This window comes from Lepidothrix coronata, unplaced genomic scaffold (assembly GCF_001604755.1).
Source record: "Lepidothrix coronata isolate B3197 unplaced genomic scaffold, Lepidothrix_coronata-1.0 Scaffold7, whole genome shotgun sequence".
NCBI classification, from domain to species: Eukaryota; Metazoa; Chordata; class Aves; order Passeriformes; family Pipridae; genus Lepidothrix; species Lepidothrix coronata.
The window spans coordinates 2427028-2450234 of record NW_016690187.1 but is presented as its reverse complement, the minus strand read 5'-3'; the positions used below and the strand labels follow the sequence as shown (position 1 = coordinate 2450234).

Below are 23207 nucleotides of genomic sequence, written 5' to 3'. Positions count from 1 at the left end.
AGTGGCCGTGGGCTGAGGTGAAGGAGGAGCTGCAGCTGGTTCTCGGGTGGTGGGTTTCACCTCGGGACTTGTTAGTCACTTCTTCCTCGGATTTAGGGAATTTTCCTTAGTTGCAACGAAGGTGGCAAAACTCTTCCTTCATTTCCAGCTATAAGCTGTTAATTCGAAGGAAAAGAGCCACAGGGCACAGGCGCTTCGGTCTGTACTCCCTGCTCCTGACAGTTTACAAATCTAAACGGAACTATTTTAGAGAAGCCATACAATACCGAAGAGTCTCGCATGTCTGTTAAGGTGAGGCGGGTCGATGAGCATCATATCTCACGGAGGAAATCCCTTGCGTTTAGCACTGCAGCGTGTGATTGCGGGGAAAGGCAACCCGTGGCTAGGGGGAAAGCCAAGATCTGGAGACTTGCGTGAGGAACACGGGGAAGCGGCAGAACTCAGTGGGGAGCCGGAGGGCAGGAAAGAGCCTAGCAGGACCCCAGCAGCGGCCAGCTCAGCCCCTCACCAGGCACCCAGCCGGCCTGGCCTGCCGGTGAGCCCCGCTCCCTGCGCCCGCCTCGGCCGGCGCTGCGCTGCCGTCTGGGCATCGAAATACGTTGCAATAACAGCTCCGGCCGACTCGTTCCCTTCCCTGTATACGTCTGGCTGTAGAGGTTGTCCACAGCTCTTTCTCCGTACGACCAGCGTTAGCGGCAAAAGACTTACTAATAAAACCAGTGAGGGGAAGGATAGAGGCGAGGGTAGGTCTGCAGGGATACTGCTGTCCCGAAAAGCTTTGGTCGGAGCTCAGGCGCCGTAAAGACGCTTTTGGTTTGTTGTTTTTAATTTTACTTATTCCATTGGCACAGCACGAACGAGACGCGTGGACCCCGATGGGGCTGGAGGCAGGCGACGGTGCGCAGGGGAGGCAGAGCGGGCTCCCGCGGGGCCGAGGCGCTGTGCCGCCGAGCCGGGGGTCTCGCCAGGCGCCCCGGCAGCCACCGCGCTCCCCTCCGGACAGCCGCCCGTTTAGTCTTAGGCTGCCGGGGGAAAGCAGCGGCTTGCGGCTGGGAAAGGACGATGGTCGGCGCCGTGGTCCCGCCGGCACTGTCGGCTGGAGGCAGAGCTCCCCCCTCGAAGTGCTGCGGGCAGGGCCGGGCTCCTCCAGCCCTTGGGCTCAGGGACATTTTCGTTTCGTTTTGGCTTCACCTCCTGAACCTGGCGCTGAGCGAGGGATCGCGGTAGTATAGAGGGGTGGGAATCCCTCCTACGGCAGCAAGGTTAGACGGCTCGTCCCCGACAGGGAGAGCTTGATGCCGGAGCTGCCCCGCAGAGGAGCCTAGCTCCTCGGCTGCCCAGCGCCTTTCCCAGCCCGCGAGGAGAGCGCGAATAAACGCGGCCGGGTAGGAGGTCGGTTCCCAGGTGCTGCCCACCGCGGGTTTGCCCGTGCCACCGCTCTGCCCCGTCCAGGTGCCGGAGCCTCGACGGCACATGGCGGGCAGGGCGGAGCGCCGCAGCGGGGCTGAGGGTGCAGCGGAGGGTGGCGGCAGGGTCCGCCCGGCCCCGCGGCAGGTGCTGCGCCCTTCCCGCACCGCCGGGGCCGCGGGCGGGCGAGAGCAGCGGCGCCTCGGGCTGCGCCGGCGCCGGTGCCCGCGCGATGGCGCTGTGCGAAGGCGAAGGCGCCGGGACGGGTCAGGCGGGTGGTCCCGGCCCCCAGGAGCGGCCGCGGGCTCGGGTCCCGCCGCGATGAAGCCTGGCCCGAGGGGCGAGACGGGAGCCCTCGCCTGCGGGAGTCGCCTGCCCCTTGCCGCCTGCCCCGGCGCCCTGGCGGTGCCTGCTGCGGTCGCCGCCTCCGCGGGGGGATCCTGCGCTGCCCCGCCGGTGCTGCGGGGCCGCCCCGCTCCGATCCCACCGGCCACTGTGCCGTCGCGGCATCCCGGGATCTCCGCGCTCCGAGGCGGCGCCGGGCCGGCGTCCCCCAGGACTGTAGGTGTTCGGCCCGGGCCAAGTGCCCCGTGGGAAGTCTGCCGTCCCGCGGGCGCCGTGACCCCGGGAAGTCACTGGGCAGGAGGGAGACAAAGTAGGAGGCGAGAAAGAGAGCCCGGGGGCCCGGTGGATCCTGCCAGGCACGGCGGGCAGCTCTCGGGCCGGCTGTGTGGGGCGAGGGCCACCCCGGCCCGGGGGCCCGCGGCAGCCCCGGCTGTAGCCGCCCGCCACTGGAGCCTGTGCGGGCACGGAGCTGCGATCGCTTCCATGCGTTCTGGCTTTAAAAGCGGTAGTTAATGAAAACCAAACCTTTCCAAGGAGGTGTTTTTGTTCAAATTTTTTTTGGCAATCAACCACTTAAGGCGTCCATGAACTTCAGCAACAAGGAGAGCTGGGTGCTCGGAACGCATCCACTCCTGCTCTCAACAGAGTGCGAGAGCAAAAAATTCTCGTACTGGAGTTCGTGTAAGGAAAAAAATAGGTTATTAATAATAGTAAAAAAATTTTTTTTTTTTTTAATTGCGACATTGAAGACGGATGAGGAAAGCGATGGGAAATAATCGCCCTTTTTTTTCCAGTGGAAATAAGGACAACATGTGAAAATCATGCAACGAGGGAAAAAAAAGTGTTTGTAATTTAAAACAGAAAGAAAAGGCTTTTATTGGGAAAAATATGTAAAAGAAAAATAAGCATCGTGCTTCATAAAATCTGTCTAAATTAAGTGATGTTTACAAAACAGAAGTTACCAACCAGCAAAATTTATACAAACTCGGTTCAGTTTCCTTGTTTCACTAACAACCCCCTTTGCTTCTGCGTCAAAATTTTCAAATTATTACCGCTCCCGATCTCAATGTTATTTTTTCAAAGAGTATTTTATGTAAACATTCAGTTTATAAATACGGAATAAACATATATATGACCATCCTGATACTCCAGTGAACGCGCAAATGAGAAACCAGCTGCCCGTGGAGAAAAAAAACGAAAGCAAGAGAAAGGTGCAGGGGATTCATTGCAAATGAAGCAATCGCTACATATATATTTAAATGTATTTAATTGTATGCATTATTCAAATGCCCTTCTGACTAGTTTAATAATTTAGAATCGATAGCTTTCCTAAAAACTTTATAAAATATTTACACTTAATAAAATATTAATCGATTAACAAGCCAGTCGTACTCTTATAGGAGCTTTACTAAAGTCCTGTAATCGCGCTGTCGCCACACGTCTCCGCTGTTAAGGAAAGGATCACTGACAAAATGTAAATGAAGATCTTCAGACGGTGGTGTTTATAAAATAGCTCATTAATGGGCTTGGATTGAATCTCTCCATCCATCCATCCACATCATCAGATATAATAATAGTAACGAATCAGACAGGGAAGATCCTGGCTAAACCATTGGCATTTTTTTTTCCAGAAGTACTGAAGTCCTAAATCACCAATTCTTCTAACTTTCTGGCCATTGATCCGCGGGAATTCGTAGTTCAGCATCAAAGGTAAGAACAAAACATTATTCAATTATTCGATAGCTGGTGGAAAACGCTAACTTCCATGTAAGAGCTGCTGCTGAGCTTTATCAGATTTAGACGGGGGGGGGGAAAAGGAGAAAAGTTAGATGGAGTTATTTAAAAAGAAAACCGAGAGTTCTCCAAACTTTGAGGCTCCTTTCTGAGAGGAACGGCGGGAGACGCGGCTGGCGGCAGCCGCTGGCTCTCTGCTCCGCAGCCTGAGTGTTCCCGGCACCGGCGCTCGCTCCTCCGAGCGCTCCCGGAGCCCTAGCCCTGGCGGCGGCCCCCCCGCCCCCGGCCTTCGCTGGCCCCCGCATCTTCTCCTGCTCCCCGGACTTCAGCCGGCAGTGGGACCCAGCTCCCACCCGCGTTCAAGGCTTGCTGTCCCGGGGCAAGGCTGGCACTTTGGCGGCGGGTCCCCCTGCCCCTGCCGAGGCGGGGAGAGACACGAGTCCTTCGGCCGAGGCGAGGGAAGCCGCAGGACTGCTTTTCGGGGCCGGGCCGGAGATCGGGTGTGGGACGAAGGGATGATTTCTCTTACCCTGCCCTGGGATCCTCTGCTTCTCCGGGCACCGCTTTCAGGGGCGGCCTGGAGCCCACCGGGACATCAGAGCGCTCGGCGGGCTGTCAGTGCCGCTCGTAGGGAAGGAGGGGCGCTGCGGGGTCGGCGGCGGCCGCTCTCCCGCGGGGACCTGACCCTCCTCCTAGTCCCGGGGCAGCACCGGGACGCCTGCGTGCGGGCTCAGGACAGCCGCTGCTGCCCACCCGACCCTCCCCAAGCGTTTGTGGGGCGAACGAAACCCTGTCTCCAGGGCTGTCCAGTGGCCGTGATGCTCCCGTCGGTCCCCGCTCCCGCCGTGCCCAGGGCGGGGGGGCTCCGGTCCCCATCAACCCCCCCCGAAGCCCCCTTTTTTTTGACCCTCCGGCGCCACCGTAAAAAGCAGAGCTCTTAAGGGGGCACGGCGGGGAGGGCGGCGCCCCGCCGGGAGCCAGCGGCGGACGGGCGGCGGGGGAGGCGGAGTAGGGGGGCGTCGGGGCACTCCGGTGCCCGCCGCCACCCCCTCCTCCGCCGCCGCCCGTCCGCCGCCCGCCCCCCGCACCAGAAGGGATTCCCTCGGTCCACCTTAACGCGGGTCTCGCTCCGCCGCCGGGCGGGCGGGGAGGGCTCGGCGGCGCGGGGCCGCCGCTCATTCCCCCGCGCCCCCCGGGCCGGGCAGGGGGCGCTGCGGGCCCTCGGGGCGCCCGCCGGGCATGGCCCCCGCCCGGGGACGCGCCCGCGTCGCCGCCGGCCCCGGGGAGCGGCGCGGTGCACCTTGCATCGGAGACAGAGGGGACTGCCTGCCTGCCTGCCTGCCTGCCGGGCGACCACTCGCCTCTCGGCACCGGTGAGGGGCTCGATCCCGCCCCATGCGACTTCCCGGCCAGAGCTCTGCCCGCCCCGCTGGCTGCACTTCGGTAGCGCTGTCATGCCCTACCCGGAGCTCAGCTATTAAATAATTTAGCGGCGGCAGCAGCAGCGCTTCCCTGCCCGCTTGTCACTTCCTCCCGGTCCCCGCCATCAATTATTCAGGACCACCCCGGTAACTGCCTGGAGCCGGGCGCGGAGAGCAGGGCGGCGGCGCGGCCCTACCTGGGGCCGCCCGGCGGCCCGAAGGAAGCGCGACCGGCCCGCGGGGCGGCAGGACCCGCCGCACCGCGAAAAGTTACTGTCGCCTTGGCCCGGCGGGGAGCGGCTGCGGGAGGGTCCCCTCCGCCGCTCGGCTCCCGGGGGGACAAGGGAGGGTGGCAGGAGGTTGCGAGGCCGCACCGGCTGCGTCGGACCGACCCGGGCGCCGGGACTGAATGTCGGTGGCAGCTTTGCTCCTCCTCGGTCGGTCCGGTGTCCCCAACTCCGGCTTCCCCACTATCCCCCCCCTCCCTTCCCCTTCTTCTCCCGGCTCCTCCTCCTCTCCTTTCCCCTCGGCCCTCCCCCAGCCCGACTGCCCCTCTCCTTGCGCCTTTCTGCCCTGGATCTCTCCTGTCACCAATGCCTCGTCCTGCCACGCTTCCCCTTCCCCACCCAGCCCGCCCTACGCCCTCCCTTCGCGCGGCACCGCGCTCCCTTTTCGCGTGCGAGATGTATTATTTATTTATTGGTGTTTAATTTCCTGCCAGGTGGGTCTCTGCCTCCCACCCCTGCGCGCAGCGGGGCCGGGGCTGGGGCTCCGCGGGGCGGGCCGGGCCGGGAGGAGGTGGGCTGCTCCGCGCCCGTCTGCGCCCGATCCGGAGATAGCACCGAGACTTGATTTTTGCGGGGGGGGCGGGGAGGGGGAGGGGTGTCGAAGGCGAGGAGGGGTGGCGATGTTTGGGATGCACAGCCCTGGGACGGGAACGCCGCGCAGACAGACAGGCAGACACACACACACAGGCGTGCACACACACCAAACCCGAAACCAAGGACAACCCCAAAAAGGACTCACTTTGCCTTGATGACTCAACGCAACTAATAATCGTTTCTCCGCTCTCTGTGGCGAGTCCCTCCTGCCGCTGCTGTGGCTGGCAGAGGAGGGAGCGATTGAAAGTGACACACCGGGGGCCGCCGCCGCCGTTTCCCCGCGCCGCCAGGCACCCGCCGCCGCCGCGGAGCCCGGGAGAGCGGCGCTCCCTCTTCTCCTCCTCCCGTCTCCCCCGGTATTGATTTTCTCCGCTGAAGGTGTGAGAAGTCGTCTCCCTCTCCCCTCTCCTCCGCGCCGCAGCCAGCGTCCCCGCTGCTCCCCGCCCCCTCGTCCCGACCTCCCCGCTCCGCTCCGCTCGCCACCCGGGACCCTCCGGGAAGGGGCTCTGCCCCTGCCGCCCCGCGGGCAGCCGCCCCGGCCCCGCCGCCCCGCCACCCCCGGAGGAGGGCGAGGAGGGGGCTGGGGGTGGGGGGAAGGAGTAGAAGGGAAGAACGCGGCGTAAGAGGAGGAAACAAGAAAACTTTCCACCCTGGATTCTCTACTTCTGATCCATGGACAGAGCCCAACTCAGCCAACTTACAGACAGGCTATAAGCAGTAAGTACAGCGGCAGCTCGCGCGAGCCGCTCGCTAGAGGCTTCCTCGTCAGCAGCCGGCTACTCTGTGGCTGCACAGCTGGCTGGCGCGGGGGGGCCGTGCCAGCGGGGCCGCCTGGACTGGCAGCCTCTTCCCCGCGGCCCCCGGGGGCGGGCCAGGGCCGCGGCCGGACCCGGGGAGCAGCACCTGGTCGCGGCGGGCGGGGGTGCTCCTGCCCGCCGGCCTGTCGGGCGCGATGGGCACCGTGGCGCAGCGCTGCCTTCGCCCGCGGCAGGTTGGGGCCGGGCGGGTGAGGCGAACCGCTCGCTTCCAGCGGGGCCGGCTCCGGCGGCGGGAGCGGGGCGGCACTGCGCCCGGCTTGGCTGAGCTGGGCCGCCCGGGGGACGCGCTGCGGGGGCCCGGGCAGGCGAGCGGGGCCCGGTGCCGGGCGGCGGCGCTGGCCGGCGGCCACTGAAGCGCCCCTTGTTTCTCTCACCCCTAGGTCCGTGCTCCTTCTACTGCGACCTGCCAGCGGGAGCCGCGTCTCCGAGCATGGAGCGGAGGAGCGAGAGCCCCTGCCTGCGGGACAGCCCCGACAGAGGCAGCGGCAGCCCCGATGTCAAAGGGCCCCCCCCCGGGAAGGTGGCCAGGCTGGAGCAGAACGGCAGCCCCATGGGCACCCGCGGGAGGCCCAACGGCGCCGTCACCAAGCCCGTGGGAGGTAACCGTGCGGCCGCGCTCACGGCGGCCCCGCCGGCCGGGGCGCGCGGGGCGGCGGGCCCGGGGCACCGTGTGGCGGGCGGGTCGGCAGGGCCGGAGGGACCGGCAGGTCCGTGCGGCAGCTGGAGGGCCGTTGCCCGCTTTCCCAGGAAAGCGTTTGGCTGCTCGGCACTGCTGCGGTGGCGAGGGTCCGCGGGAGGGCTCGGACCGGGTGTGCGGCGCGCAACCCTCCCGCGTTAGGAGGCCGCCTGCCGAAAGAGGCCACCCCGGGCCGGACAGCTCACAAAGGGCCAGGCCTGCTCCTGTCGGAGGGTGACGGGCTGGGAGCGTGTCCTGCGCTCGGCGTTTCCTTCGTGCGGATTGCCCCGGGGCAGCCGCGGGCATCCCCCTGCCCCTCCGGCGTTCCCGGAGGGCACGGCGGGGAGAGGGCATCGCCCCCGGGTTAGGTGCGGGCAGCCCGGCTGCCTTCACGGGTGCAGGTGACACGAGTTAGGTGTGTTGCACCCACCGTCACAGCGCTGAGAATGGGGTCTCCAGGGTGGGAAAAACGGCAGCGTTTATGTTTGCATTTAGGGATTTTATTTTTCTTTCGGTAAGTAGCATTTTGTAGCAATTGTTGTAAAAGAGGACAGGGCAAAGCATGTGCGAGCTTCAGCACATATATTCATGTGCTGAATATATTCAGCAAATATACTGAAATTAGTTTTTCAGCTTTCCCGCAATTCTTTAGAATACTTAATCTTTCATAATTTGCTTCTAAGTTGCTGCTCAGTTTTGTGTTTAAAGCATGTTTTAAGCAACACTCATGGTTGCTTTTTTCCCCTTTTGTTCCAAGCAGGATAAACTTTACAGTCACCTTTCCTAAATGCCCTCTTTTTTCCTCTTAACTCTGATGCTGTCGTGTTTAACACAGTGCAACGTCGTGTTAGGAAAAATATATTTAAAAATCTTGAAATTAGTCAGATGTTGTGAGCAGAATACTGCAGGAAAGGCCACAGATTTTACCTTTACCTCAAAAAACCCTCACAACCCCCCCCCAAAACTCTGTATTCATGTTTTAAAATGAGCAGAGTGGTAACACACAATTGTAGTTGTTTATACATAAAGAGTTTGTGTAAATGGCGTTTCAAGAGATACTTTGATACAGTTGTCACATGACTCTCTATTACGTGAGGTTTATTTAGCGATTTTACCATTAGATGCCTGTTTTCGACCTCTTTGGCTCAATAGGCTTCCTAATTGCTGAAGTTTGCTAAGGAGCTGCATATTTTATTTTAAAAACGTAGGACTCATTTATATACCTAATGAAGGGTAAGAGAGCTCACCATTTTTTTCTGTTTCTTGGATGACTATGTATCTGTTTTTTAAATCTCTTCTCTGTATTCTTCCAATGTATGGAAAATGAAGAAACAGCTTTGCAGTGAAAGACTTGTAGTACTATTCCACTTACAAATTGATGGAGAAATAATTTGTTGAATAATTGTAAAAATGAACTAGATAATCATATAAAAAGTAATATGTGTAGTTTTGGATGCCTTTCTTGAGACTCAGGCATTACAGCTGCTCGATCTTAAAGAAAATGTTAGAACAAAAGATGAAATTATTTTCCTTGGGGCATTTATAGAAATATACTTTTAAAGAATGTTTTTAAATGTTTTGGAACATATATGTTGCTTTCTAGTTGCAGCTGTGTTACCCAAGAGAAATTTTATAGTTATATCGGTGGCTCAGCATGAATCTGGCCTGTTAAGGTATGGAAGATTTCTTCCACTCCAGAAAGAGACTTTCATTTCTGAAAGCAAACTTTTAAGAGCTTAAGTTTTCGTTCATTAGTCTTCAGCTCATTTGTAAAGATGTTATAGACTGGAGTGTAACAGTCTGGGGGATTAAGAAATGCAGGAGTAATATATTTTCTTTTTCTTAACCGGTGTTCTTTAAACGGTCTCAATCTCTTTGCATTTAGGCTGTTCATAATAAAGGTTATTCATTAGTCTTTATTGATACTGAAAGCAAGAAGAAAATTATTCTTGTCTGAATACCTATCTAGGTTCTATAATACTCAATACTAAATTAGTTAAGGCAGACTTTTTTAATAAGATAATGGTGCTGTTTAAAATTGATTTAATTTTTTTTTTTCTCCTGGAAATACTCTCACAATAAATCAACATAGCTAATTTCCAGATATTTTGTCTTCTGCTGTTTTTCAAGTTTGATGTTTAAGAACTGGTGTGACCAAGTGATCTTTTCCTGAATGCAGATCTCACCTGTTTCGGGTATTTTTGGAAGTCTGTATCTTTGCAGTGATCGCTGTGGTGTTAGTAATTTTTTCACTTGAGTTGTAAAATGCAGCTGTAGACATTTGTGGAAAGGCTTACTTTTAATATACTGGCAAATTAGTATAAAACTTCTTTCAAATAAATATTAATGAAGGCTCTCCTAGTATTGTGTGTAGAATTTGACAAGAAGGAAACTATTGAAAGTCACAGTGAAATGACGTCTAAGGCTTCAATTGTCAGACTTTCAGTTTATTCTTATTTCTCAAGCTTTAAAAAGTGCTAATAATTATTGAATGTGAATTTCGCTTGGGACAAAAGTGGAAATACTTTACTGAAAACTAGAGACCACTTTAGTTTTTGTCTTATTTTTAATTCTATAAAGTGTATCTAAAGGTTTTGAAAGCAAAGACAAATGCTAGCAATTCTGTTTTTCATCTCATTTTGGGCCTTAGATTTGTAAATGCTGGAATTCCTTCTTATTTGTCAGGTGGCTTTTTGGTGTAATAATATCTGTTTCTGAAGTTAATTCCTGAGAGCAGAGCAATAAGCTCTAAACTAACTGGTGCTAAGATGAGCCTGATGACCTTTGGTAACCAGTTTTATAATCGTAGTATTTGCTGCAATTATTTTTCTAGTGACTTCCCTGAGAAATAGAGAAATACTATAGTGCTGTAGGTGTTTTTAGCTTTCTCTCTGGTTTTATGAGTGAAAAAGTGTTTTCAAATAAGCTTTTGTAGTGCAGACAGAAAATCAATTGTTCTCATGAGAAATTTTGCCTTATGACTCTCCTGGTTTTTTTTTTTTTATTCCTAACATGAATGTACTTAATTCCAAGGGCCATAACAGCAGCTATAATAAACTAGTGAAGGTCACTAAAAAGATAAACGAGGTCTTAAAGGTTGTGTTTAATTGAGGGTTTAAAAGTTTTGGTGCTGTTTACAATGTTGTTAGCGTCAGTCCAATGTGTTAGAGTCCGGTTTTGGTTTGCTTGACTAACCCAGTGCTTTCTAAAATGTTTCAACAGTTACCTAACCTGTCTGTTTTAAAAGCTGTATGTAATAAAGCACAAGTGCTCAAATTTTCAGGAGAGGCAGGTTTTAGAAAGGTCCCTGGGAAAAAAGGCTAATATCGCTTTAAAAAACATATGAAGTCTGGGAGAGAGTTTAGAGCAAGCAAGAGCACTATGGTGTTGACAGCTTTATATCCCTGTTGGGTAACATTCACTTACTAGAATTGGCGTCTCCTCTCAGTTAGTAATTCACTCCATAAGGATTAAAAAAAAAAAGGGATGATTAATGACGAGGAAACTTATATTTACAAAATTGTTGATTGCAGTTCATGAACCTGTTTGTGTAAGAGTGGATGTGCATGTATATACGTATGTGCTGATTTTGAAGAGTGTAGAAAATAAGCATCAAAAGCCTCTGAATGCAACTTAAAATGCCAGTATGCAGAATGAGCTGTTCTGAAGTTTGGTTTTGCTGAAATAGAAATGTAGAACCAAAATACAGCCAAGGGAACATGTTCAAATTTGGAGCAGGAAATGATTGCAAAACATTTTCTGGTTAAATTAGTTTGACGCAGTCTGATAGTAATATGTTCTTATTCATTTAACTGTTAAAAACTGTGATTCAATTTACAGAATATTAACGAAGGGGAAAGCTTTCAGGCAATTCAAACCAAAGTGTATGATTGGGTTGTTAATCAGTAGCTGTGGTTGCTGTGCTTGTGCAAAGTCAGATGTACCAGAAATGTGGATGCAGTGACTCTTCGGAGCGCTGCTACTAATTGCTGTAAGCCCCCTGAAGTTGTGATATATCATGGTCGTGTGTGCTTAGGTGTAGTCAGAAATCAGTTTTAATATATCTCTGGAGTGACAGAAACACCGACTGAGAATGGCTAAAGAGCTGCTTGTCAAAATCCATTCTGCATATTTCTGCAAAAATATCGTAGGGTTTGTGCTACCCTTTATGTTTTTTACAAGGATTTAAAGTACTTTACTAGAGAGAAAATCCACTTCTGTGCCAACAGAAGAGTACAGCTTGATCAAATTTGCTCCTCAGTTCTAAATGGTTAGTTGACATTGAGCTCTAAATGGCACCCTGAACAGAGTAAGGAAGCATGTTTCTCTTGTCCTTAGGAACTGAGTGAAGTGAAAGGTTAAGTTTTAGATTCCTGCCCAGATCCTAGATGAAGAATATCTTCCTGCTGCCTGAAAGAAGTACGTAGCTATTTGAGAGAATTAAGCGCACTGAGATACGGAAGCCTGAAAGCCGCAAATCCTTGTTAGTTCAGGAACCAGCAGTATGTGTATACATTTTGTTTTATCCGTGGCAGAATAGTTGGAAAATGTTGCTTTGTATTTTGATATAGTTCAGTAGAGATTAGGAAGAAATGCGAAATCTTGGATTTTACATGTTTCTGATACATAATGATGAAGAGACCTCTAATTTAACAGGAACAGCAAGAAAAGCAAGATGGTGATTTTTTTTTCAGGATTGATAGTTAAAAATGAATTTCTGGTCTTTTTGCTGATTTCCACCCCTCTCTCCCTTTTCCAATCAGATCATGTCATGTAAATAGAATAAACAGAGCAGTCACTCCTGAAGGGTCATGCAGTGTATCAGCTGTATTTTTGCTGAGGTAGAAAAATAGTCTTTCTTTATGTGTTTTCAGTACTTGGTCTGTTATTAAAATAAAGACACAGTTGGTTAAAATATGTGCAATTGAACATATGCATTAAACAGAATATAGGGTATCCACCCATTCAGTGACCTAGACATAATTTGATGTTTAGAGTAATTTTGGAACTCTTAAGTTGCATCTGCAGAAAGCCACTGACAATTTCGAATTCAAGATTTAAGATTAGTGGTAGTAAACCTTTTTTTTTGCCCTGCAACAGTTCCTAAATGTTTCAAGTCATCTCCCCACTTCCTCCCCGCCCCACACCCATGACCATGTTAGTTAACTGCATGCTGTTATTCTTATCATGAACCAAAGGAAAGGAAAAGAAACCAACATCTTTGAAATAGTCCATGTTAATTCTCTGTTTCTCCCTCCCTTTATAAGTTGAGTCCTACCTTTTCTTAGTTTCACTGGTATAGAACATAGTATATTTGTTGTCATTTATTTATAGGGCAACCCTTTGAAAACTCCTGTTAAGTTGAGTTTGTCAGTTGCTCCCCAGAATTATTCTTATGCCTAAAGAAGATGACAAAATCATATTAAAAACTATAAAGATGCCAATCAGGAAACATATTCTCAAGAAATTAAATAGCGACATATTTCCCACTCAGAATTTAAATGAAGAATTTGGACATTGAAGGAAGACAAACAGTATTAGACTTTCATTGTTATGAATAAACATGTAAAGGTGAAGTTTGAAGACTCCTTTCCCAAATAATTAATTTTGTGGAGTCTTTATGTTCTATTTAAATACTTTTACTGAGCTGAATATTTTATTTAGATTTAAAAGTAGAAAAAATCTGGCATAATGTAATTGTTATCAGGTCATCATTTCAACAGACAGCTACGTTATATTGAAACTTTCTAGTTTGTAGCATAGACATTCAGATGATATAATTTACTTTAAAATTTCTTTAAAAGTATTTGAATGTAGTACTCTTGATGGAGATGCTAGCCTAAATATTTATTTTTGCAGTTACTTTCTATTACTGCTGTTTTCTTTAAAGCTGTCTGTTTGGAATGGGGAGAAAAAGGGTCACAACAGTCATTTGGAGCTTAAGAAAAATACTTGAACCGGTACGATTTTTGTCACTCCCATTGACACAGAACATGGTAATACAATATGGCATCTATGATGTTGTAAAATGAAGAGAGTTATTGCAGTCATGTATTTATATTTACCAAACATCTGTGTGACCTGTTTAGGAAAATTCTTATTTCTGTGGTTGAGCAGTCCCCAACCTGCTTTTAAATCTTATTTTTAAACTTTTCAAAATAACTGAAAATCTGTAAAACTTGAGAAGACTTTCTTTTGAGTCCCAAATTGGAAGGCATAGCTAAGTTAGGCCTTTAATTACTGCCCCTCATAATTTAGTTAAATTAGTAACTACTGCTGTGTTTTTAGGATTAAAGGCCCAGTTTTTCAAGGTATAAAGTATTACCAAGTCCCTTTGAATTGATATGATGGGGATTTGTTCAAGATAACCTGTGCTTGATTCAGGCTCTGTAACTACTGAACAAGTGTGCTCTCCTTTTGAAGCTCAAAGTGGTTTTGAAACAAGCCCGCTGTGCTGAACAAGGAACCGATGCCCTCTCTAGCTTTGGAAAAAAAATTGCCTTGTTGTAATTGGTTCCTACTGTACGAAATGTCCGGGGTCAGATGCATTGGTCCCCACGGTGGCATGTGTCACTAATGCAGATGTAAGAAATAGTCACGGCAGACAAAAGGCAGCTGAGTGATAGCTTTTGAGAAATGTTTTCTAGCCTCTAGCCATACTAAAAAAAAAAATTGCCCTCCAACAAGCTTTGTACTTGTTGCAGAATGTTCCGCGGCAGCTTCTCTGCTGCGGGGCTACACACAAATGAGTTTACATTGATTAGTGGTATGGAAGACAGAAAATACGTGCTGCCGTTTAATTTGGGGGCAGTTGTTACCCCGTCTAGCTGAGGCTCTCGTGGCCATTCGCGAGTGTTGGCTCCTTTAATGTGTGGTGCGTTCGCAGCCATCAAGTCATGTTGTCAATATTGCCACAGTTCTGTAGTTAGGAATTTTTTTTTTTAATCCAGAGTTCATGTGCTTTATACGAAAAGCATGTACTGCAGCTGTTGAGTGTACTTTGTCCCCGTATTCATTTGCATTGATCCAGATATTGGTAAGGGGAAAAATATTTCATATTTCCAGTGCTATTTCCGTTATTTTAGGGAACTTTTAAAAAAACTTGAAATGGTATTTTTAGTTGGTTTTTTTTTTCTTTTTAAATATATGTAGTAGGTCTACTGGTATCCCCTGGAGATTTACAAATAGACAAGATGTTGGCATTTGTCTACTAGCAATTTAAGGTTGCTGACATTGAGAAACCCTTATAAAAATATTTCAAAGGTGGGGGGATTGTTTGTTTGGTTAGTTTTTGTTTTGCTTTAGGTTTTTTTAAAGTGTAAGTCTTAATCTGGTTTTTAAAGATGTGTATGCCGATGTTGCTAATATCTGAAGACTTACATAAAACCTCCTTGCAGGAGGCACTTCTACTTGCAATAAGGCTACACAAATAATTTACAGATTGATTAAAAAATGAAGTGTGAACCCTGCATTGCTGTTATCCTAAACTGGATGCTAGGGCAGAAATACTGCCTGAACTCAAGATATATTTTAAATTTCCTATCAAATGTTTCATGCAGCAATGATAGGAAAAAGAGAAGATTGTCACTATTTGTAGAAGCTGTATGAAGGGAACAGAAAGAATTTGAAGAAAAGAGACAGGTAGCTCTAGATAAGAGTTTAAGCATATGAGTTGTGTTCTAAATAGAAAATTATCTGGCTAATAGTAAAAACGTTTAGGCATTTTGCTCTAAGTGATGTCCTTGTATCAGAGGGACATGCAATATTAAAAAATTTGAGCACAACGGTACCTTATTAATAGCAATGTCAGCAAGGTAAAGAAGCTAAGAAAAAACTTAATAAAAATAATCCATCAGACTATATTTTATATGAAGCTGCAGCATCTCTTGAGATAACCATTTTCAGAGTGCAGTAGAAATGTCTCCCACTTAAATATGCTCCCTCCTTATTTGTTCCCCAAAGACACACAGAGATGAAAAGGCACACTATTGACAGCAAATCTTTTCAAAGATACTAAATCTGGCAAGAAATGTTGCAAGGGGAATTTCTTATATCAGAAGCATGATTTGTATTGCTGCATATAGCCACAAGGTTACTTTTTCTCTTTCTCAGTTGTATCATTCTATTTGTATAATGTTGAGAAGCGGCTGGATTAGTCTGTCTTTACTTGTGTATCACCAATACCACTTCATTCTTGAGAAGTTGCTGACACTGTCAGCGTTTGGACAGAAACTTCAAATAAGTGAGGAAACTCACATAGAAGTATTTACCATTCTGGTAATCTAAACTCACAAAGAGTATTTTGTCATAAATTTAACTGACAGGCATATATTGGAAATGAAGCATGTCATTTTCAAAACTATAACCAGACTATTTTTTGAGAGTAATATATATTCATATTTTGAGCATATTTTAGTTTATATGCATTTCCATTATTTATATATTAAAATTAGATGTGCACAATTTCCAGCCTTATTATTTTGAATGGTTATTAAGAAATGTAGTTATAAAATATGAGTTATGCAATACTTTGGAGTAAAAGGTGATTTTCATAATGTCTTTTCCCAACTTACAAATAACTTCTTTGCCATAACACAAACATGTTAGCAGAGCAACATGATAGATGTGTCTTTAAGTATCGTAGTAAAAGAAAATGGCTTGTATTCTGAGGCTGTGGATAGTTTATGTTGTTTTGGACCCATTTCCCAAGCAGTGATCGAAAACAGATTACAATAACAATTATACAGTCAGAAGATGCAATATCCATTTCTGTTTTAATTGAGTGAAAGAATAATAAAAACATCATTAAGAAAAATGAGGTGGACCTGTCATACACTCTACCAATTTTTAGACTTAGAGAAAATGCAGAGTAACAGAAGTATGGTTTCTTTTTTATTTTCCTTTTTTTTTTAAGTAGAGTTTGTTGCTCAAGCTAGAAGTCTGGGTAGTAGATTTCATACAGGCTCCTATGAGCAAGTATGCAGTAAGTAGGTGTATTGCTTGACAGTAATGCTCAAGTTAGGCATTATCTGAGTATCTGGATCTGGCATAGCGATGAATGTATTGAGCCTTCCTGATTACATAAATATGATCACAGTGTCGTACTGACCTGCCATTTAGATGAGTTTGGAGAATGTCATGGACAGGTAGAAAGCAGTAAAAATTACTTTGTCTTTCAAAATAAAAAGCTGTACTACTTTATAATGGTTTTCTCTTGTTTGATTGTTTTGTGGGTTGAGGGGGGAGTTGGTGGGGGTTTTTTTATATTGTTTTTGCCTCTCTTTTCATATTGTTTTTGTGGACATGAATTTCGCTGAGAGTACTTGGTCTCTTAGGCCATTGCCACCTGGGACTGGCTCTTCTATGGTCCTTTAGTTATCACCACCTCAGCCTTCAGACTAAAACCCAATAGCAGAAAGGCCCCTTGCTGGGTGACCGTGCACCTTTGTGCCTCTGGCAGACGGGTTTGACTGTGGCTGAAGGCCTGAGACTGAGGGATCCTGACTCTCCATTTTCGCTGAAGGTGAGTCCTAGAGCTGTTGAGCAGACATGTCCTTTCTGCTGTACCATACATGGAAAGAGATATCCTCTCTACAGTAGCCTTGGCTCTAGCCTTGTATCATACAGCTTTATAAATCAACATTTGGAATGGCATCTGAAAGTGAACTAGGAGCCAGTTCAGCCTTTGCAGTGCAGATGTAATCTGCTTTCTTTGGCTAACACCTCTCGGTGAGCACATGCATTTGCGCAAACAGAAGTATCTGATTCTCCGCTGTACCTCTGTGTGCGTAATAATGTATCAATTCAGCTTGTTGAGCCCCAAAAGCATGGGTTGCTGACTGAATCCATACACAGTATGTCAGCCTCTAGGTAGGTCTTTTCCACCCTTGCCTGAAAATATCACTAACTGGATGAATTGTACTGGGCACACCTGAGGAGGAGAATGTACCTGTTAACTCTTGTTCCTTGACCTCATGACCTGTTTGATAAAGATCTGGTAGTTATTAAAAACTGTTAGATTAATGTGACCTTCTGGCTGATAAAAGTAAATATTCCTAAAAGAGAAATATTCAAACCCATGGTTGTCAAATGTGTGATCTCATCTTTGTGAAATGTAGAGTGTTCCCCCTGCAACTCTTGGTCTTCTGTTCTTGAAAAAGAAAGAAAACAAGAGAATGCCACTCAGAAGTTGCCCTCTCTCCGCAGGGCAAAGATTGGAGTTGTAAGTGTGGGTGGTTGTAAGTGTGGGTTGTAAGCTGGGGTGTGAAAGACTGGAGTTGTAAGTAAAGGCCAAGCCCCAGATGCCGGTTCCTGACCCGGAATGGTCAGTAGGTGCAGGCTGGCTGAAGACTCTGTGTTGTTGACTGGTGAAAAGGGAGGCACAGGGGGAAGTTGGCTGCTTTCTAGAGAACAGAATAGTGGAGCGGCTTCTGCTCTTTCTTGGTGGTGATTATCACCTCTGTTGAATTTCCTGTTGAAGATCTGATGAAGACTTCTGTGGTCTCCTTCTACCAGAAAAATACCATCTAGTAATGATATTGCTGCAGCAGTAGCCTTACCCTTGCTGAAAGTGCAGCAGGATGAATAACTCCATCAGTAACCATGAGTTTGATGATATTTATTCAGAGAGAGAGTTTAATGAGGCTCATCCTCTTGCATGTGTACTTTTGACGTTTGCCCATAACCAGTTCTGCCATATCTGTTGAAACTGTCACTTAGAAATGAGGTTTTATAATGCTACCAGTATCTATTAGACATGAGGGAAGGAGGCAGTGATTACAGCAGTTGCAGATCGATTCAACTCGTCCCCCTGCTGGAGCCTGCAATTGGGTTCAAAGGCAGAGGTGTAGGTGCAGTAGTTACATTAGATTCTCTGTCAAACAATTATCTGGTAACATGAAGGAGGGGTGATACAATTTCTTCTTGACAGGGGATGGTTCACAGAGGGTTGGACGTGAAGGAGAAAAGAACTTGCTGGTGGGTCCCAGTGGCGACCCCAAAATAGGCCCGAGTGCGGTATGCAGCAGTTTTTCAGAAATAAAACCTCAAACCAGCTATGAAAGCTTTTCTGTTGCATTCTGGGGGATTTACCCCAGTACCAGCAGACTAGTTAATACAACCTTCATTAAAATGCTTTTGCTAGAAGATGTTTTTTTGCTTTAAAAATTACATAATATGGTGGCATCTGCTTGCACCACCAAATTTAAGGGCTTATTAATGGTTCCAGTTTTCAGTGTTTAAAAATGTTGGTCATTAAAATTAATTTTGGGTGGAACTTGGCACAGAGAGTCTTAGCCCCTTAGGCGAATTTTGCTATGTTGTCAAGAGAAAAACAACAGAAAGTAGTCCCCCAAACTAAAAACCCCTCACAAACCCTAAACTCATTTTTAACTTACAGAAACCAAAACCTAAAACTTTATGGGAAACTAATGGCTCAAGATGAATTTTTTTTTTTTTAAGTGAGTTTGCTTTAGAAGTGTTTACTCCACTGGTTTTGCATGAAATGAGTATATTTTCCATGAGTTCATATTATGATGTATGGCTGTGGGGTATTTTTTCTTTTTTTTTTAACTGGGAAACAAGTTGAAAAAACGGAGCCGTTCTATTTAGGAAAAGCGTAGCTATAGTGTCTTCACCTCTGCCTTTTGATGTTGGATTTGATGATTTTAAGGTTTTTTTCCAATCTAACTGATTCTATGATTCTGTTCTACGTGTTGGAAGGCCTGTGTGTGGTTCTGGTGGAGTGTGTGGCACTGGTGGTACCCCACAGGCATTCAGGCATGCTGGGGGGTGCTGGCTGGCTCCGGGGAGCTGAGCTGTTCGTGCTACCTTCTGACTCAGCCTCCCTCAAAACCGTGTTTTGAGGTCTGGCTTATCATCGCTCTCATGTTTCACTCACTTAGGTGGAGAGGTGGAAGTGCTTTGTTGTGCTGTTTAATTCCTCCAGCCTCCTGGCTGCCCCATCCGTGGCTGTCCCTGGGCTAACCCCAGTGGGGCTGCTCCCATTCTTGCCCTTTGAACCCAACCGGTGCCACAGATTTGAAGGTTGGGTTGAGTTAGTGCAACTAGTTTAGTAAGGGGGGTTAGTTACCAGAAGCAGCTGATCCACTTGAACTAACAAAAGGCCTCATCTCCCATGAGTAACATTTCTGTCCCAGGCACGCAGCAGGAGAGGCTGTGCTAGAGGTAAACGCTTTGTATCCTTCTCTGTCTCATGTTCTGAATACAGCTTTTCTTTTATTTTGTCTTTTGAGAAACTCAAGTATTATCAAATCAAGTTATGAGTTTCATAATATGTTTCTGTGGTGGGATAGTGGCCTGAAATATTCTGTGTTAAACAAGTAAGGCTGTTATTTCAACTAGGAGAAGGGTTGTCTGGCTAGTTAAGCTGTCAGAAACAGGGGACATCTGCAGAGACAGTAGTGACTTATTTATAAGACTTCCTGAGATTTGGGATAGCTGTGATGGCTGGGAGACGGAAGCCACAGAAAGGTCTGGAAGCTGAAGAAGGATGTAAATAATATCTTGTGGTTTGCATTCGCCATTGGCTAAAATATATTATGTAGAAATGCATTTCCTGCCTGCAGATTTATTGAATATGTAAAGCCAGAAAAAATAACTGAGGACAAGGAGAAAGATATTGTCCTTAGTTTTACTTCCTCTGGCCCTCCTAAGAAGAAAAATTCTACAATGTAATGTTATTTAACGTGATTTTGTTTCTTTGGCAAACATTGTATTAAAATCATCTGTGGACTGAGCTTTTCTTTACCAAATTGCATCCTGGAACAAATTATTTGCAGCGGGCTTATAAACCCATGAAGAGTAGGAGTTTAACAGCATCGCGTTACTGGTTATATGCAAAATCAGATATCTCTCATTTTCTCTGGAACACACTGGAGAGCAGAGGATTAGCAGAAAGTTTTTAAACAAAACCTTTTGCTGTAAGGAGGTATTTGGCGCTTTTGCTTTGCATAGGATCGTACAGTTGCAAAGATCCTGATACGATCTCCTGTATGTGACAGAGATTTCCTGCTGGCCGCCTGTCAGTGTGTGCACACAGCTTTCTTCACGTGGTTCCGAGTGGTTAGTGACAAACAACTGCAAAGTCATTCCTCCAGTCCCCATTAAAAAAGATTTACAGTGAGAGAATTCTCAGCCTCATAATGAGACTGTTGTAAGCTGGTGCTTGATGCATAAAAGGCTGAAACACAGTCCATTTACCCAAACCAAGCATTTATTGTAAATAAGTTAAGTGCCAACAGCTTATATTCTGTCCAGTTTAATTATATTCATAATTTATGGGGTAACTTGAAAGTGAGCCTTAATGGACATTCCTAACACTTGCTGAAATGTGTGAGCTCTGTCTCTTCCACCTCATCACTGAATTGCACTGGCACGGGCTGAACCCGGGATCTACTTCAAGCCAGATCCTTCCTGAGTGTGAATGCGTGTGGCACTGTGGAAATGGTACGGTTGTGCCTGTTCAGCCTGTCTCCTGCATCTGCAGCCCTCAGCTGGACTCTGCAGGATTTTCTGGGGAAGATCTCACATCACCACCAGCTACAGCTACGCTGTGATTTAAGTAAAAGTGGTGGTGAGACCAGAACAACCCCCTTTTTTTCCAATACTATTTGATGCCTTTCCTCTTAGAAAAAAACCCCAACCAACCGAACAAAAAAGCTCATTTTGGAATGCAGTTGATCTTTTCCAATTATGAATTTATCTTCTCTTGTTACATGTGATCTCAAAGGTCTTTTCCAACTACAATGATTCTGTGATTCAATGTTTGTTCAGCTAGTTGAGTCTTGAATAGAAAACTCCTGGTTATTAGCATGAGCACTAGGTTTTAACTTCTGATCACTTCAGTATTTGCAGTTTACACCGTTCTGAAGTGACACACTGAAGCTTTAAAGCTTCCCTTTTAATTTTCTTTCCTTTTTTTTTCTTTTTTTTTTTTAACATGGTAGTAATGTTAAGTTTTTCAGAAAGGAAATTATGGATTTATGTTGCACTAGGATGCAGGATGGCGTCTTTGCTGCAGAAATTCAGGTATTTCTGTAACTGAAAGCTCTCAAACTTAATTGGTTTCTGCCTTTTCAATTAGAGCTGTAGTATGTGAAAAGGAAAACTGGCAAACCTCTCCTGTGCCTCATGGATGCCGATTCCTGCCTTTTAAAGCAGTTTTCTCAGTTTAGGTTCATTTTTCAAATTTGTTTAAAAGAAAGGGAAAGACAGTTAAATACCAGACTGGTTTATGTAAGGTCAGCTCTATTGCAATGCAAAGAGAAATAAATAAGTGGGCTGCTTTCCCTTCGCTGCCTTTGCTGGATAAAGGTCTCTCTCCTAAAGAAAAAAACAGAAGCAGATTAGGTTTAGGAAATGCTTGTAGTGTGATTCCTTCCTGTGGTTACTGCCAGTTGTGGAAGCATGCTTTATTGTTAAATATATGGGATCTTTGTCTAGATAATTTCCTCAAGACAATCCATGCTTTGCTATTTGGGCTTCCTTGTCTCTGTCACAGGGTAAGGATCTGATCTTAGAAGTCCCGCTGAAGTTGCTTGTAATTCAGTGTTTTGAGATGTGCATGGGAATAAATATTTGTGAATTCTGCTCTTGCTGTTGTCTAGATTTCTTCTTTTTTTCTTTTCTCTTCTCTGTATTGGAAAGACCAGCTTAGAGAACGGCCCATGTTACAATCTCTGTTAGGGAAAATGTTTTCTGCATACCCTAATGAAGAGTTTTCAGTAGTTTATGAATTTTAAAGAAGATGTCCTGGTTTCTGAATGACAAACCATAGAAATTTGCTTTGTCTTCATGGGAGATTACTCTGTGTGTGTTTGTCTGTGTTCTGTTTTAAAAAAAACCCAACAAAACAACAAAAACCCAGCCAACAAACAAAATCTCAAAATCCAAAGCACAACAGCAACAACAAAAACTTTATTTTCCACTTTCTTCATTTGATAAAAATCTCTCCACTGTAGAATGATTTCCTTTGGGTTTGACACCACCATTTGATCTCAGTTTTTAATAATTTTGGTGGGTTTTGCTCCCAGAAGAAAACATGCTTGTGCTGTGAAGTATTCCCACCAGAAAGCTGGGAAGTCTTAAAACCTCCTGTTACTCAGGGCAAAGAACTGGCTTCTTTATTAATTCCCTGCTAGACAACTCCTGTACAGTAAATCTTACTGTAACACCATGCTGTTGAAATTAATCAAGCTGATGTTTGGAAATTGTTCAAATTATATTAAATTAAATAACACCTAGATGGGGCTCAAAACTGTGCTGATGGAAAGAGATTTTAATCTAAAAAGACAAATTTTATTGGTGTCTCTTCTTGTTGGTTGATCTTAATTTTGTACTTATTAGGACATGCAAGCACTGCTCTCTGTTTAATGGCCGGAGGGGTGGGTGGCTGAAAGAGCAACCTGCTCCTCAGCTTTCTGTGTCCTTTTCTTCTTTGCTGTGATTGCCAAGTCTATGATGGTTATGTGGAAGTGGACAATACATAGAAGTTTAGTGCCAATAATATCACATTTATTACTTGTTTAAAGCATGTACTGCACAAAGTATGATTTGCAAATGAACAAAAGAAACAGTGCAGGACTTCTTAATATCTGTTCTCTCTCATCCTTCTAGCTGGTCATTAGAAATTCGCAGTTTTTACTTGGAAGTCTTAAAAATGAAAATGTTTTCCAGGGAGCTATATGACTGCAGTTTGATAATACTTTTAACTGGCTTTAAGGTTGTTTTTGGAAAAATGAATGCTTTATGCAGCAGAGTCTCCCAGGTTTTCACTTCTTGAATGAAATACCTATTTCTCTTTCCTTCATTTTAAAGAATTGATTGCTCCCCAGTGAAATAAAACTATAGATTAAAATGGGCAAGGAGGAGAAAATGTGTATTTGGACGCTGGTCTCTGATACAT

The 23207-nt window shown here is 46.5% G+C and overlaps 1 protein-coding gene across 8 annotated transcripts in view; it reads left to right on the top strand.

Annotated features, from left to right (window-relative positions):
• The window catches only part of SATB2 (SATB homeobox 2), a 216560-nt gene that overhangs the window by 79901 nt on the left and 113452 nt on the right, over positions 1–23207 (top strand). For 4 of the 8 annotated variants that reach the window (XM_017838453.1, XM_017838462.1, XM_017838443.1 and 1 more), the window contains 2 exons: positions 3384–3462; positions 6987–7205. In XM_017838453.1, coding sequence (XP_017693942.1) covers positions 7037–7205 — 169 coding nt within the window. In that variant the 5' untranslated portion in view covers positions 3384–3462; positions 6987–7036. Of the gene's footprint in view, positions 1–3136; positions 3463–4810; positions 4860–6351; positions 6506–6986; positions 7206–7468; positions 7797–23207 lie in introns of those variants that run through there. The other 4 variants (XM_017838469.1, XM_017838485.1, XM_017838477.1 and 1 more) reach the window with 4 other exon arrangements.